The sequence below is a fragment of the Phyllostomus hastatus genome, unplaced genomic scaffold (genome assembly GCF_019186645.2).
Source record: "Phyllostomus hastatus isolate PE091 unplaced genomic scaffold, TTU_PhHast_1.1 phas_contig_1507, whole genome shotgun sequence".
NCBI classification, from domain to species: Eukaryota; Metazoa; Chordata; class Mammalia; order Chiroptera; family Phyllostomidae; genus Phyllostomus; species Phyllostomus hastatus.
The window spans coordinates 74,256-91,527 of record NW_025333614.1 but is presented as its reverse complement, the minus strand read 5'-3'; the positions used below and the strand labels follow the sequence as shown (position 1 = coordinate 91,527).

The following is a 17,272-nucleotide window of genomic DNA, read 5'->3' as shown; positions in this document are numbered from 1 at the left end:
GTGGACACATAGGGTATATGTTGGATCGATCCTCCAGACCTATACCTTTTCCCAAAAGCCTCAGGAGAACCTTCACCAGGCCCTTCTTTTGGATACTTGAAAGCAGAGTACTCTGTATGGCTCAGCACATGCCCCTGGTGGGACAGTTATCCTGACACTGGACTCATAATATTTAGGACATGCCTGCCTTTTCACTAGGCTCACCCTACACTGCTCAGTGATGCTGTGCAGCACCTGACATTGGCTGCAGGTCTGCTTCTGTCCTCTAGGGGACAACATTGAGCCACAGGAAATAGACAAAGGAACCTGGCTTTGGCCAAGAACATGGAGAAGTGGCCTGATTTTCATCCCCTGCTTCAACATGTCTTTCTCATGTCCATCTTCATGACTGCTCTATGGAACCTGCTACTTCTAGAGACTGTTCACAGAAATGGTCTGTGCAGTAACCTTGGCAAGCTCAGGGGGCCACATGGCATGCCTGACAAGCCTCATAGTATATTCTAATGAGAAATTTCTAACTTGGCAGGTGATGGCAGGTTGTCACATCCCAGGCCTGTTTTTTTCCTTAAAGAAGGTCAGTCTTTAACTTAAGTGAGCCCTGATCCATTTTTGTGCATCTTGGAGAGCATAAGTTTGACCCATCAGAGTGATTTTCTTGACTGGACAATTGACATCACACGATCTGGGTCAAGTGTATGAGAACACAGCATACTTTATGCTGTCTGGTCACCTGTGCACCTTCTCTGTGTACTGTAAATGCTAATTATCTTCTACCCTCCAATGTAAAAAAATATGTGTGTATCTATTTTGCTTTTTAATTTTTTTCCAATTCTGGGGATTTCTCTGCTATGTTCCCTTTCACCTCCTTCTGAATTTTATCCAAATTGTATCATCTTCTACTTTGATGATAATGTAAAAATAAGCTGAAAAATGGCCTTTCTTCAAAGCATTTGAGTCCTCTCTCCAAGGTATATGAGGTCAGTTTGGCTCAGATAAACTCATTATATTGCTGTATAAGCTTGGACTTTTTTGACCTTGACAAAGCCTAGGAGTACCTCCTCTCTCAGGGGTTTCTGTGCTGCTCTGTTCTCCATGCCTGGCATCATCCATGGGCAACTGGGATGATGGCAAGGAATCTGTCCCAGGATAACTGAGAGGTTTTCCCAACAGCCAGCAGCACAAGGACAGGTCCTACAAACAGACTTGGAGAGGAATGGTCTACCTGAAACTGTTCCTTGAGAACCAGGCAGCCCACAGACATCCACCCTTTCACAATAGTCCCTTCTTCCTGGGACACAGAAGACATCTCCCACTCACACCAAAAACTGCATGTCCTACTGAGAATTCTCATTTTCAGTTTTTATCCCTGGAAGCAAAAGCGACTCTGCTGACAACCTGAGATAGAAGAAGGCTCCCCTCTGCAATTATCACTAGGTTTTACCACTTCTCATCCCCAGAGTTATTTGTGTTACCTTCATGTGGGAACATACAAAAAATGAGAGAGCTTTTGAGAACATGGGGAAGACCTGGTGCCCAGCTGGGTTTCTGTGTCACAAACAAATAGTCTCTTCTTTGATGATATCTGGGGCTCTCCATCTGGTGCTGACAGACCCAAACTAAAGACACAGCAGAGGCCATTCTGGCATTAGTATGACATCCTCTGAAGACACCTGTGTCCCTGTCAGCCCTGGGATTCCAAGTGAGCTCCACAGGCCATTCAGATCAACCTCCCCTCAGAGCTTGTCAGATACAGAGTCTCTGGCCCACTGCACCCAGTCAGAATCTGCAGTTTAACAGGATCTGGAGACTTCCCCATGTGCACAGGAGAGCAGGAGAGTTACTTCTACTTTTACATCAAGGGATCTCACTCTGAATGGGCACCCACATTAGCTGGACAGGTGCTTAAACTGCATTTTTGAGGTGTCACCTGGGCATTACAATGTGACAATGTTTCACAAGTGATCTAATGCACAGCAACAGTGACTTCCTTGTGACAGGTTTCTGTGACTTAGCTCAAGAACTACTTCTCTGAAGGGAAGAGTCAAAGGTGGGGGAGAGAGAGAGAGAGAGAGAGAGAGAGCAAGAGAGCACTGTGAGAAAGACTACTGGGCACCTGACAGGAAGCTGTGGAGAAACCCCTCTGGGGGTTAAACCTAGTAACCCCAGGCTCGGGCTTTTCCAAGTACAGCATGAGCATGGGTGTTTGTGTGTGTGTGTTTATGCATGTGTGGATGTGTTTGCATGTGTGTTTGTGTGGTATTGAGAGGCCTCAGGGAAACAAATTATAAGAGGGCAGTACTGGTTAGAAGAGCCAAGGATGGCAAAATTTAGAGCAGGGAGTGGGATGGGCATATGCATACTCCCTGCCCCCAGCTCACATGACAAGAATTGTAATCTTGCCAACAGAATAAATGTCAGCCCACAGGTAGGACACACAGCAGACTGCACCATTCTGGACAGAGGTTCCTGTGAGCCTTACAGAACATCAAGATTCTGTCAAAGAGGCTGCCACACAGCAGACAACATACACCATGGGGTTCCTTTCAGTCTCTACCCACAGAGGACTTGTCCACTGGCAAGGGCTCCTACTGGTTGGTAAGTAGGAGACAATTCCTTGGCATAGACTAAGGATGTGACACAGAGACTGGGCTTGGGTCTGCTGAAGAGGCTAGTGTTCTGAGAAAAGAGGGAAGGCTTCTGTCTGCACCTGAGTGTAAAGGACAAAAGCAAAGAGTAGGATCGGGAAGGGTGCTCAGCAAGAAGAAAATCTCATAATCTGGAAGTGGTGGGAGGCAGGAAAACCTGGATTGCTGTTCATTTGCTGTTATTCATCGCTGAGTATTGAATTATGAAAACTGGTAATAATAATAATGATTTATTATTGACATACTTACTGGTGTCAGGAAACATCAGAAAAAAATTGAACTAGGGGTACTAGACGTTGTCTTTACTGCAAATCCCAGAAATGGGCAAATAAACCCCAGAAGGTACAGGACTCATTAATTCATCAGTATGAATTTTCAAGCAGTTGTAGTCACTGGGGGTACTAGATCAGGCAAGCCCTGCTCTCAGAAAGCCCATGTTGTATGGAGGAGAGAGGGACAAGGAAAGGTGTAGATGTGAGGTCAGGAAATCTACAACAGCCATGAAAAAAACAGAGCAGGGCAGGTCAGAAAGTAAACACAGGGAATCCTTAGAGAATTCAGGTGATCGGCAAATGTATCTTTCAAAACGGCGCCTGAGTGTCAGCATTGGTTTAAGCACAGTGAGGAGGTTACCAAGACAAACACCTAGGGGAGAGTATTTGAAACAGAAAAAATAACAGCTTCAGAGGTGCTGAAATAATGGAGGCCATGCTGTTGACCTTGACCATGGAAGACACACACTCACCTACAGACCAAGGCTGAGAGATAAAGAGACTCACTCAGAATTCAGGGCCTCATTTTTCTGTCCCAATACATAGATGCAAATATTGATGCATTTTTCTTTTATTTCCTAGTGTCACTCTTAACCTTCTGGAGCCCACCTACCACAGCCACAATCGAAGTTTTGTCAACCTTTGCTACCGAAGGGGAGGATGTGGTTCTGCGTATCCGCAATAAGCCTCCTGGGGTTGTAGGAATTGTGTGGTACAATGGGAAAGGCGTGGACCATAATAATACAATTGCTTTTTGTGTTATGACACCACGTTTCCATTTATGTGGTCCTGAATCCAATGGAGAACAGATGATAACCGATGATGGATCCTTGCTATTGAAAAATGTCACCAAGAAGGACGAAGGAATGTACACAGTAGTGGCTCACTTTCCAGATTCAAAATTTGAAACAGCATCGGGGAAACTTGATGTATATGGTGAGTGGTTGCTCTCTAATGACTGGGGGTTGGGAGGGGTGACTCCTACTTCACACACAGGACTGATAGCCCTGGACACTACCTCCATTCCACTCTGCATTTTGTTTCAGGTTCGGTTTTTACATATAATGCAGGATACACAGAGTGTAGACAAATTGTGACAATCTCAGTATGATTTTCTGGCACATCTGGTTGTTTACTGATTTTAGATTGGTTGTTATCCTTTTTTTGGTTGTGTGAGGAAGTAAAGGGTTTCTACTTATGCCTCCATTTTGGCGAGATCATTGCCTTGTTCTTTTAAAGACTCAGGTTGCCTTAGAGCTGAGACATGTCAACTCTGATTGCAGAAACCTTTGGAGCAATCGAATGTACCATCCAGGGCAATGTTCTCTCTGTTACCTGCACAGCAGAGTTACTCACACTCAGCAACGCAAGCAACAACTGCAAGTCCAAGAGTTTTGGTCTGCATTTTCCTAATGATATTGACCATGTTTTCATTTTTGTTGTTTTAGAGGGAGAAAAATGGAGAGAGCTAAGAGAACTTTTTAAAAAAATAAGGAGATGTAAAGAAGGAGGGCCGGATGATTGCCCTCCATAAGTGCCCTGAATGGAGACTGAGCCTGCAACCTAGGTATGTGCTGTGACCAAAGATTGAGCTGCACGGTTTGGGTGCACAAAGCAATCCTCTAAACAACTTAGCCACCAACTGCGTCGTTCATTTCACTTAGCATAATGCTCTCCAGATCCACCCATAGTGTCATGAAGGGTAGGAGCTCCTTCTTTCGTCTTCATAGTATTCCATTGTGTAAATGTGCCAATGTTTTCTGATTCACTCATTTATGGAGGGGCACTTTGATTGCTTTCAACGCTTGGCTATTGTCAATTGTGCTGCTTGGGGTACATAGGTCCTCTTGAATTGGTGTTTCAGGATTCTTAGGGTATAATCCAAGAAGTGGAGACATTCTCAAAGAAGGACATACATAGGGCCCACAGACATGGCAAAGGATGCTCAGTGTCACTAGCCATCAGAGAGATGCAAATTAAAACTACAATAAGATATCATTTCTTGATGCTCAGAATGGCCATCAAAACCAAATGGAAAAACAAGTGCTGGCAAAGGTTGTGGAGAAACGGAACACCTAGTACATTCTTGGTGGGAATACAGACTGGTTCAGTCACTGGAAAACACTATGGAATTTTCTCCAAACACTACAAATGGAACTGCCTTACCTATTTATTTTTAAACATTTTATTTATTTATTTTTAATGAACTACAGAAATGATCCCTGAAAGTACAGTCTTTATTTATTTTTAGAGAGAGGAGAAGGGAGGCAGAAAGACTACACTGCTTCCTTTGGGATCTCAGCCTCTCTCAGTCCACACTGAGCTCTGTGACGTTCACTAGAGGATGGTCCTGTTCTTTCTCCCAAGAAAGAACAATGTGTGGTTGTCTCTCACAGGCCCTGCCACTGGGGACCTTGCCTATAAGCCAGGCACGTGCCCTAGCTGGGAGTGGAACAAGTGACCCTTTGAATTGCAGGTCTGCATTCCATCCCCTGACCCACAGCAGTCAGGGCTTTCATGTGGAATTTTGTATGATGTGTGAGATTTGATGTTTTTTGAAGGCAAAGAAAGTTTTTGGAAATGATCAATAAAACCTCATGAGAGCAAATAATCTTCCCTGATGATATGGTTGTAGGACACATAGGCTGGAAAGGGTTTCCTGTGCTGCCTCTGTGGGAACAGGTCAGGGCACACACTGAGATGACCAGTGCTTACCAAGAGCACACAGTTCTTTTTACAGGTTGTCATCTGAAGAAAGATAATGGTCCTTCTGCAGAGGCAGGACTATCCTCTAGTGAACTTCACTGAGCTCAGTGTGGACTGAGAGAGGCTGAGATCTCAAAGGAAGAAGTGTGGTCCCAGGTCTCAAGCCCATTCACAATCAGTCACGTTTTTTGTTTCTCCACAGAGCCCCTGAGAGTGCCTACCCTTTTAGCCCTCAGCACCACAGTCACAGAGCACAAAATTGCTGTGGCCTTGACCTCTACACAAATGTGGTTCTAACCTGTGTTTGTTCCATTGCAGGAATCTGAAGCTCAGGAGAAAAATGAAGTTGTTGCAGAACCACAGAAACCTCACCATAGACCCCATCAGGAAAGAGGATGCTGGGGATGACCAGTGTGAAGCCTCTGACCCATCAGTTCTGTTGAAAGTGTTCCCCCTTGAGATGGATGTGAAATATGAGTGAGCCTGATCTCCTCTTCTATGTTATTAAACTCTGAACAATTTCGCACCTTGTTAATAGATTTAGTGTCAAGGTAGATTGTCCTTAGATGTCTTGCATTGAGTAAATAAATACAAAAAAAAATGTGTGCTGACATTGTCCTTACTGTTGACTGAAGGTCACATTCCACACCAGATCCACCTCTGCTTTGTCCCAGTTGCACCTTCTTCATGGTGGAGGTGATGCTGAGTTCCTCAAAAGATAAGAAGTGGTTGTTTGATGGCAGGTGGAAGTACATGAGGAGTTCACATAAAACTGAGTTTAGTGCCTTCACCAGGGAAATGTGTGGAGGGTGTGTGGACACTGTTGTGGGGAATGGGAATGGACAAGGGAACACAGATGTGGCTAGCACACTGTTAAATGTAAGGCATTTTTCAGACTGAGTTCTGTAACCCAGAAAGGTATCTTTACCAGATGACCTAAGTTGTGACCCAGGATTTTATCCTCAACCAGAAAGTGCAATGATTCAAACAAACATGATAAACGACAAGTGCCAGGAGTGATGGAGAGAATCCCCAAGTGAAATCACTGGGCACCTGCTTGGGATTCTCTGAATGCAAACCACCCGGGGCCTTTCAGCCCAGGCAGCCAATGGGGCTCCTCACCAAATACCCAGACTACCTGGAGAGTCCTAAAGTCTGTCCCAGCAGAGTTGCCAAAAGATGAAACTACAAAAGACACCGGCATTTGGGCTTCCTGTCACTACCAAAGCCAATAAGCAATGACAGCAATTGAATCTTTATGGGCTTTTAATTCCCATGGCCATCTGAGAAGATGGTGAGTTCATACCCTAACAGACCATCTTACTAGGGTTATAACTTTTTACCTTAAACTAAAATTTTCCAACTCTTGAGCCCTCTATCATTTTGACAACTAATTAGATTTTTTCATGCACAATCAGAAAGAAGACAGCTCTAAAATTTAACTGAATAAATGGGAAGCATATTTGTACTGGAAATTAAAATCTTCTAGGAAGAATATAGATAAACTCTTATAAAAAGTTAATAAAATTTTTCAGAACTGTCTCTGAACTAAAAAAGGCTTCTGAAGCTAGCAAATGCCAGCACCTCATTCTTCCTCCTTCTGATAGGGGACTCAAGAGTTGGAAATTTTTAGTTGAAGATAAAAAGTTATAGTACTACTAAGTAATGTATATATTAAAGCTTTTGTTTCAGAAACTACAGATAGATAAGGCCCATCATGACTCCTAAGAAAACAGCCTACCTCCTGGGGCACTTCTAAAGATTATTGCCTGGGGACAAGTGGAGGCATCTGGGCATTTGTGTTCCAGGGACAGACAGATGACCACCCACCCCCAGGAACAGCTAACTACCCAGGACAGGAATGTTCCAGCTTCTTTCACCTGATCCTCCCTGAATTTTAAAACTCCTCACCACACCTTGTTTATTTCCTGATATAAAAACATTTGCCTGGAAAGAAAAGACAAGATGGTCTGCTAGGTTATGAACCCATGATCTCAGATTGCTGGCCATCTGAATATAGCACCCATAAAGATTTAATTGCTGTCATTGCTCATTGGGTTTGGTAGTGACAGGCAGTCTTTTCCAGTTTCACTTCTACAGTCTCTACACTATATCCTCTGTTTTCTGAGGTTTCTCAGTATACACTTGCCCTATTTTTGTATTTATTGTTTTACTCTTTCCTGCTTTATTTCATTTATAGCCCCTAACCTCCCACTCCTTAATAGACTTTGAGAACATGAGAATTTTGATAAGAATTATCCAGGAATTCTGGCAGTTCTGTTCAGGAAATAGCTGGTCTCAGGCAGAGGTGAACCATGTTAGGTATTTAGGAATACCTGTATTCCTAGATAATTATGAATATCTATATTCCTAAAACTACAATAAAATTTTAAAATCTACTTGAAGGTTTCATTGATTTTCTCTAGGACCTTGAGGTGTTCACCAAAAAAGTAATAATTTCAATGTTGGAATATGTGATTTTGGCTATTCTGACCCACCTTAATTAATATATTAAGTGGTTCCTGAAAGTAAAGCAACAGAATTAACAAATAGGGTTCATTGGGAAACTTTATAATGAAGTCTGCTCACCTTAAAAATGGTTGTAGGAAACTAAATAAGATTTAGAAAGAGGAAAAAACAAACAAGCAAGTATATGTTTGCTATGAAAATGATCAGGGTATTTCATTTTCTGCTTACCAATATTTTAAAACAAAGTAAAATTGCTGTCTTGGGGGAAATTTCAAAGGCCCTTGCAGGTACTGAGGCTACATTATCTGTTCTTCATCACATCCAGCTGAGTTGCCTTCTTCCTGGGAATAAAGCTTCAGTGCAAATAGTAGGGATGTCTAATCAACTAGTGACAGTTTTTAAATCACAACCTGCCCCCTTACAACTGTAAAAGGTGAGGAGGCAGCATATTTTTTATTGGTCAAATCAGCCCAATTCACCTGATAAGGGTGAGGCTTTTTTATATAACCATGGTGCCCACATATTTTTTTTTCTGGAAGCATGAAAGGTATTTGGAGCTAAATGCTTTGGATACTGAATTAATTGGGGAAATTATATTTATAAAGCAACTCTCTCAAGAAAAGAGAGAATATTCTGTGTCTCTCAAGAAAAGAGAGAATACTAAAATGCCTTGAGATAATATTTGTTGCAAAATGTTCCAGTGCAACTTGGGCCCTTTCCAGTACAGACAATAAGAACATGAAGTCAGTCACTTCTTTTAACATAACGGTTGATAATACATTGCCTCAACATGATTTTTCTCATTATTTTTTTAAGACCTGATACACTAGCTGGAATTAAGACCACTATACAAAACTATTTTAAAAGAGGACTTAAAATTTCATAGAAAAGTTTCTCTAATTCTTGAGCCTGGCAGCTCACAGAAGACCTGGGCTGGAGGCTGGGCAACTCTGAATATTGCAGCCCAGACCTTGTCCCTATTCTCTAAAAATCATAGAGAGGGAGGAAAATGAAACCCAGTCTGTCTCTTCCTTGGGCATCCAGGAGGAACAGCAGAACTTGCTCAATGGTGTTAAAGTGAGCAGGAGGCTTATTCCTTTTTTTTTCCTCTGTGTTTTTTTCCCTTTTTTTATTCCCCCAAAATAAGACAATAAGATGTGGAGTTATGAAAGGTCCAAAGACAGATCCAAAGGGGGAGGCCAACAACAACAACCCCCAAATTGAGAAACTGAGACAAATGTCACTTTGTTATCCCTTAGAACTGGCATTTTATTTTTATATGTATTATTATTTTTCCACTATTTTACTACTTTTATTTAATTAGTATTTTTAAAATTTATCTTCCATATATTTAGTTTTCTTCATTTTCTTTCTCTCTTTCATTGCATTGTTTGACTGGTTTTCCTTATTCTCTCCTTATTTCACTTTAATTTTCCTTCTTTCACTTCACTTGAGTTCCAATAACAGACTTCTTTTGATCATCTACTTTCCATTCTGCTTATCCAAATCACATATTTCTTGTCATATTATTGTTGTTCCAGTACTATTGTAAATATTTGTTGTTCCATACAATTGTACAGACTGCACAGCAAACCTCCCTCATCTTAGCCCACTTTGCTTTATTCCTAAGCATTATTATTGTTGTGGTTAACTCTATTTTCTCTCACTTTATGCCTGCTTTCTATCCTTTACTCCCACTATTTCTCATAACCTAACCTTGTGCAAACACCCTGTTTTCTAGATTCAGCTCACAATCATCCTCCCCTCTAACAAAAGTCTTATCTCCCTTTCACCTGTAATAAAAAGTGGCTAGTTGGGTGAAATATCACAGTTAACACTATACATATCCAAAGAATCTCCTATTTTTTACTCCACTTGCTGGTACTTAAATCCCATTACATACTCTCCCTCTGTCTTAATCCATTTTGCCTATCCCCCTGCCACTGATCACATACAAGAATAGGTGGGTGCTGTCAACATCAGTATACCCACTGGAGGAGAGAAATCACCAAGAAAGGAACCACCAAAAGGTAAAAACCAAAGTACAGCAAGAAAACCCACACAAACAAAAGAAGGGGAAACCTAGGGCATCCAGACAAGGAGATCAAAGAGACTACACCACTGAACCCCACAGAATTCCTACCATAGAAGTTCACCCTACAAGGACAGCTAGTAACATGAAATATCAGGAAGTGCAGAATCAAACAAAGAGTCACCTAAAATGGGGAGACAAAAAAAAATAACATGAAATCAAAAGGAATGGAAGACTGCCCACTAAAAGAGCTAAGTGAAATGGAAGCAAGCAAAGTACCAGATATAGAATTCAAAATAATGGTTATAAAGATGCTCAAGAAATTCACAGAAAACTACAAGGAACTGAGTGAGAACTATAATAATATGAAAAAGGAAATAGAAACTATGAACATAAACGAGGAATATATGAAGGACAAAGTCCCAGAAATAAAAAAAACACACTAGAAGGAATTCCAAGCAGGCTGGATGAAGCAAAGGATCGAATCACTGAGCTGGAGGACATGGTAGGAAAAAAAAACATCCAGAAAGAGCAAGAAAATGAAAAAAAGGTTCATAAAGAATGAAGGGGGTTTAAGTGAAATGCAGGACAACCTGAAACATAATCATATCCATATAATAGGAATACAAGAAGGAGGAGAAGATCAAGGGATAGAAAACCTGTTTAAAAAGTAATGTGGAAAACTTTCCTAATTTGATGAGAGAAAAAGTGACACAAATCCAGGAAACACAGAGTCCCAATCAAGAGGCACCCAAAGAAGCCCACTTCAAGACACATCATAATTAAAATGGCAAGATTCCAAGACAAAGAGAGAATCTTAAAGGCAGCAAAGGAGAAACAGGAAATACATACAAGGGAGCCTGGATAAGACTAGCAGCTGACTTCTCAATGGAAATGCTCCAAGCCAGAAGGAAATGACAGGACATATTCCCAGCAATGAAAACCCAGGCTGGCAACTGAGACTCCACTACCCAGCAAGGCTCTCACTTAAAATGAAAGGCCAGATAAGTGTTTCCTGGACAAAAGAATCCTCCAAGAATATACCTCAAATCAGCACTGCAAGGCATGCTAAAGGGTGTGCTTTAAGAATAGGGGGAAAAAAAACAGTGAGAGAGAGAGAAAGGAACACACGTAAAAAAATGGAAATGAATAAACACCTAACAATAATAACCTTAAATGTAAATGGATTAAATGCTCCAATCAAAAGATAGAGAATAGCTAAATGGATAAGAATACATAACTTACACATATGCATACAAGAGACCCACTTCAGAACAAAAGACCTACACAGACTGAAAGTGAAGGGCTGGAAACAGATTTTCCAAGCAAATGGACAGAAGAAAAAAGAAGCCAGGTTGCAATACTCATATCAGACAAAATAGACTTCATAAAAAGGGCCATAAAAAAAGACCCAAGGTCACTTCATAATATTCAAGGGCAGAATCCATGAAGAAGACATAAATATTGTAAATATATATGCCCCCGACATAGTAGCACCCAAATACATAAAAAAAATCTTGGAGGACTTCAAGAAAGACATTGACTGCAACACCATGATAGTAGGGGATTTCAACATGCTTTGTCAAAAATGGATAGACCTTCACAACAAAATATCAACAAAGATACAAAGATATTGTTGCAATGGACAATGTTCTAGATCAAATGAACTTAAATATATATAAATAAAACCTTTCATGACAAAGAAGCAAAAAACACATTCTTTTCAAATGCACATGGAATATTTTCAAAGATAGACCACATAACAGGACACAAAACAAACCTCAACAAATACAAGAATATTGAAATCATATCAAACATTTTCTCTGATCACAAGGGACTGAAACTAGAAACCAACCACAAGGAAAAAAACTCAAACACTCAAACTCATGGAGATTGAATAGTATGCTATTAAACAATGAATGGGTCAACAATGAGATCAAGGAAGAAATAAAAAAGTTTCTGAAAACAAATAAAAATGAACTCACAACAATCCAAAATGTATGGGACACAGTGATGGCAGTCCTGAGAGGGAAGTTCATAGCAATATAGACCTACCTAAAGAAGATAGAAACATTTCCAATGAACAACCTAACCCCATGCCTATAAGACCTCAAGGAACAACAACAAAGACAACTCAGAGTAAACAAAATGAAGAAAATAACCAAGATCAGAGCAGAATTAAATGACATAGAGACCAAAAGCACAATTCTAAGGATCAATGAATCCAAGAGCTTGTTCTTTGAAAAGATAAACAAAATTGACAAGCGTTTAAGCAAACTCATTAAGAAAAAAAGAAAGAAGACACAAATAAACACAATCAGAAATGAAAGAGGAGAGATGACAACTGATACCACAGAAATACAAAAGACTGCAAAAAATTACTCTGAAGAACTGTATGCCAGGAAATCTGAAAATCTAGGTGAAATGGACACATTTGTAGAAAAATATAATCTTCCAAAATTCAATGAAGAAGAAGCAGAAAGCCTGAATAGGCCAATAACAGCAGATGAAATTGAAGCAGTAATCAAAAAAATCCCCACACGCAAAAGCCCTGCACCAGGTGGTTTCACAGGAGAATTCTACAAAGCATTTAAGGAAGAGCTAACCCCTATCCCTCACAGATTATTCCAGAAAATCCAAGAACATGGAAGACTCCCAAACTGTTTTTATGAAGCCAGCATCATCCTAATCCCAAAACCTGATAAAGACATAACAAAATAAGAAAACATCAGGCCAATATTGCTGATGAACATAGATGCTAAACTCCTCCACAAAATATTGGCAAACTGCTTCCAGGAATATGCTAAAAAGATGTTACACCATGATCAAGTGGGATTCATTTTAGGGATGCAAGGATGGTACAATATTCACACATCAATAAAGGTAATATATCACGTGAACAAAATGAAAGACAAAAACCATATAATCATATCCACAGATGAGGAAAAAGCATTTGATAAGGTACAGCACTCATTTATGATAAAAACACTTAGCAAAGTGGGAATAAAGGGGGCATTCCTCAACATAATAAAAGCCATTTATGAGCAACCTAGAGCCAACACCATACTCAATGGGAAAAAATTAGAGCTTTCCCATTAAGATCAGGAACAAGACAAGGGTGCCTGCTTTCACCACTCCTATTCAACATAGTATTGGACATCCCAGCCACAGCAATCAGACAAGAAAAAGAAATAAAAGGCTTCCAAATTAGAAAGGAGGAAGCTAAACTGTCATTGTTTGCAGATGACATGATAGTGTACATAGAAAATCCTATAGACCCCACCCCCCAAAAAAAAACACAAAAAATCCTACTCAACCTAATAAATGAATTTGGCAAAACAGTGGGGCACAAAGTCAATATTCAGAAATCAAAAGCATTTTTGTACACCAACAATGAAATACCAGAAGGAGAAATCAGGAAAAATATCCCACTTGATATAGCAACAAGAAAAATAAAGTACCTATTATTCAACCTAACCAAGGAGGTAAAAGATCTGTACTCAGAAAACTATAAGATACTGAAGAAAAAAATTAAGGAAAACACAAACAAATGAACCGTGTAACATGTTCACATGCTATTGGCATGGATTAAAAGAATTAACACCATCAAAATGTCCATACTATCCAAAGCAATGTATAGAATCAATGCAATCCCTAATAAACTACTAATGGCATATTTCACAGGTGTAGAAAAAAAGATTTCAAAAATTTATATGGAATCATAAATGACGCAAAAGAGCTGGAGAAATTTTGAGAAAGAAGAACAAAGCAGGAGGGGTCAGAGTATCTGACATCAAACTTTATTATAAGGCCACTGTAATCAAAACAGCCTGGTACTTGCATAGGAACACACACATAGAAAGGAGGGGGGAGGGAATTTCAGGGGAAGGGGGAAGTGTTTGAAGGAACTAGTATAGAGGATATATGAACAATAACAAGGAGGGGTGGAGATGGGAGGGAATTAGGAAGGGCTGCAGGGGTAAGCTAGGATGGGGGTAAAGGGAAGAAAACTGTACTAAACAACAATAAAAAAAAAGAACAGACACATAGACCAATGGAACAGAACAGAGAGCTCAGAAAGAAACCCAAGTCTCTACAGTCAATTAATATTAGACAAAGGGGAAAATGCATAAAATGGAGTAAAAACAGCCCCTTCAACAAATGGTGTTGGGAGACCTGGAGAGCTACATGCAAAAAAAAAAAATGAAACTCAACTGCCAACTTACACCATACACAAAAATAATTTCAAGGTAGATAAAAGATTTAGATGTAAGTCTTGACACCATGGAAATCCTTCAGGAGAACATCAGCAGGAAAATCTCAGACATTCCATGCAGCAAAATCTTCACTGATATGTCCTTTAAAGCAAGGATCATAAAGGAAAGAATAAACAAATGGGATCTCATCAAATTAAAAACTTCTGCATGGCTAAAGAAAACAGCATTAACATAAAGAGAACAAACTATATGGGAAAACATATTTGTTAATGATAACTTGGACAAGGGTTTGAGCTCCAAATATATAAAGAACTAGCACAACTCTACTCTAGGAAGACAAAAAAAAACCCCCAAAAAACCATTTACAAGATGGCAAAGGTCTTCAACAGACACTTCTCCAAGGAGGACATACGACGCTCTCCACAGGCATATGAAAAGATGCTCAGTATCACTAGTCATCAGAGAGATGCAAATCAAAACCACACTGAGGTACCACTTCATACCTAGGAGAATGGCCATCATAACCAAATCAACAAACAAGTGTTGGACAGGATGTGGAGAAAAGGGAACCCTAGTGCACTGTTGGTGGGAATGCAGACTGGTGCAGCCACTGTGGAAAACAGTATAGAATTTCCTGAAAAACTCAAAATGGAACTGCCTGTTGACCCAGCAATTCCACTGTTGGGATTATTTCCTAAGAACCCTTAAACACCAATTCAAAAGAACCTATATACCCCAATGTTCATAGCAGCACAATTTACAATAGCCAAATACTAGAAGAACCCTAAGTGCCCATCAGTAAAGAGTGGATCAAAAAGCATGATGCATTTACAGGATGAATTTCGTACATAACAGAGAGTAAGAAGGAACTCCTGCCCTTGTGACAGCATGGATGGAACTGGAGAGCATTGTGCTAAGTGAAATAAGGGAGGTGGTGAGGGACAAATATCATATGATCTCATCTTTAACATGAACCTAATTCACAAAAGAAAAGACAAGAGAAATATTCCCAGAGACATTGAAATTAAGAACAATATGACAGTAATCATAGGGGAGGTGGGAGGGGATAATGGGGGGAGAGGTTTTCAGGAACAACTATAAAGGACACATGCACAAAACCAAGAAGGGTTGTAGAAACAAGGGAGGGAGGTGTGTTTGGCTGGGGTGGGTTGCAAGGTGGAGGAGGTAAATGCAGAAAACTGTAATTGAACAATAATAAAATAATTTTAAAAGGTATTGTTTTTACGGTTTCTCTTTTAAAGGCAGGTTAATAAAAAGTTAGCAATATTCCTTGGCAAATGAAATAGGGAAATTGAGACAGATATCTGAACTGGGTTAACAATTTATAGCCAAATACAAAATCTCACAAGAGTGAAAAGCCTCAAGTGCTTAACAATGAACAATTATGTGCTGGACCTCCCATCAGGGTGGTCTTCCCTCATGTGGAAAATTGCTGGTCATGTAATTTCAAACTTCGGTCCTAGAAGCAACCAATTAGTGGAGACCACAACCATGAAAGGCCACCCCTGAAAAAACTCATGAATATCTTACTGAGCTGTCCCTTGAGCCCTCACCTAAAATCTTTACTTTTTCAAAGTAGATAGAATTCCTTGAGGCATAGAAACCAGTGTGTGTTCTTCTTCATCTTCATTTTTATCAGAACATTTTTAATTTTCGAAAGGTTTTAACAACAACCACCCCCCATAATTCCACCAATTTACAATGACTTGGTAACATGCAAACACTTCAGACAGAAGAAACATGGTTGTTCTTGATGAATTTACTTATAATAAATTCTCATCATATTTGATCTTAAAATATATGAACTGGCTAGACATTATTAGTAATCTAAAGTAAAATGGTAACATAAGGACGATTTTAACACTGGCATGAATTTGTAAGTCAATTTAAGGACAATGACTGTAGAGATTTATTTTAAAAATCTGGGGTCAAAAAATTTTTAGGAAGCAACCATGTACCTTTGTACACACGAAGATCAACAGCTAAAAACCTACTATCTATGAATACCATTAAATAATGATGTACAATATCCATCACACATCAGTTTCAAGAACAGCATGTGTTCAAAATTGTACATTTCTTTATAAATAAACATCACAATATTACTAACTATAGAAAAACCACTGGAATGAGTTCCAAAACATGTTAACTCTCATAAGGCATTCCTGAGCCCTATTTTAAGGCATCCATTTTTGTCTTGCGGCTTTAAGAATATCTTCTTTGCTTTAATTGGTTTTATATCTCCATTTTCAACTTCTTCATAATTGGTACAGTCTCTTTTTGTGACAAATTTTTTTCCAATTGTCCCCACCAAAGTCCCATATCTTCTAGCCATTTCTTCATCTGACACATCAAACTTCACTGTTTCATCTTTAACTTCTCCTGTTTGTTCTTAGAATTCATCTGAATCATTAATTTCTCAACTTCAGGATTAAAGTCTCTGAATGACATTGTTCCATAGAGAAGATCTTCACATAACAAGAAATTCTGCTCTTCTATTATAAAACTGTCTTTCTCCTTCAGCTCTCGCAAATCCAACTACCAATGCTCTTCGCTAATAGTTTTCTTCTCTTACTCTTATAGTTGTTTCTTGGTTTCTGAGTACAATCTTCTTTGCATGAACTTCATGCACAGCAAATTCTTGGACAACTTAGTCTTGCACTCTGTCACCATGCTAGTTTCCACTGGGTCCCACTCTCTGCCACAGCATGAGTTCTTCTTGAGTCACATCTACTCAAATATCCTTTGCAAGTAAATTTTCTTTCTTCTAAACTTTAATGGATCTTTAAGAAACTTGCAACCAGGGGAGCAATGGGCAACAGCAACTCATCAGGGGGAACCTCCTGAACTTGTTCCCAAGACCCCTTTTCTGTGATTCTGCAATAAGCAGAGAGCAGCCCCATCCTATCC

At 39.7% G+C, this 17,272-nt stretch overlaps 1 protein-coding gene and 1 pseudogene across 1 annotated transcript; one reads left to right on the top strand and one right to left on the bottom strand.

The window, feature by feature from the left end:
- Positions 1-2,466: 2,466 nt before the first annotated feature.
- On the top strand, positions 2,467-6,234 carry LOC123813328 (carcinoembryonic antigen-related cell adhesion molecule 3-like). Its single transcript, XM_045830265.1, has 4 exons — positions 2,467-2,595; positions 3,500-3,853; positions 4,366-4,484; positions 5,942-6,234. The coding sequence occupies exons 1-3, from the start codon at positions 2,532-2,534 to the stop codon at positions 4,449-4,451; spliced, it is 504 nt and encodes a 167-aa protein (XP_045686221.1). The 5' UTR covers positions 2,467-2,531; the 3' UTR covers positions 4,452-4,484; positions 5,942-6,234.
- Positions 6,235-16,514: 10,280 nt separating this feature from the next.
- Positions 16,515-17,035, bottom strand: LOC123813329 (annotated as a pseudogene).
- Between the last annotated feature and the right edge of the window lie 237 nt (positions 17,036-17,272).

Coding starts and splice junctions, on each gene's coding strand:
- LOC123813328 (XM_045830265.1), top strand. CDS start 2,532: ATGGGGTTCCTTTCAGTCTCTACCCACAGAGGACTTGTCCACTGGCAA. Junction 2,596..3,499: donor GCAAGGGCTCCTACTGGTTG/GTAAGTAGGAGA, acceptor TTTATTTCCTAG/TGTCACTCTTAACCTTCTGG. Junction 3,854..4,365: donor GGGGAAACTTGATGTATATG/GTGAGTGGTTGC, acceptor TTGTTGTTTTAG/AGGGAGAAAAATGGAGAGAG.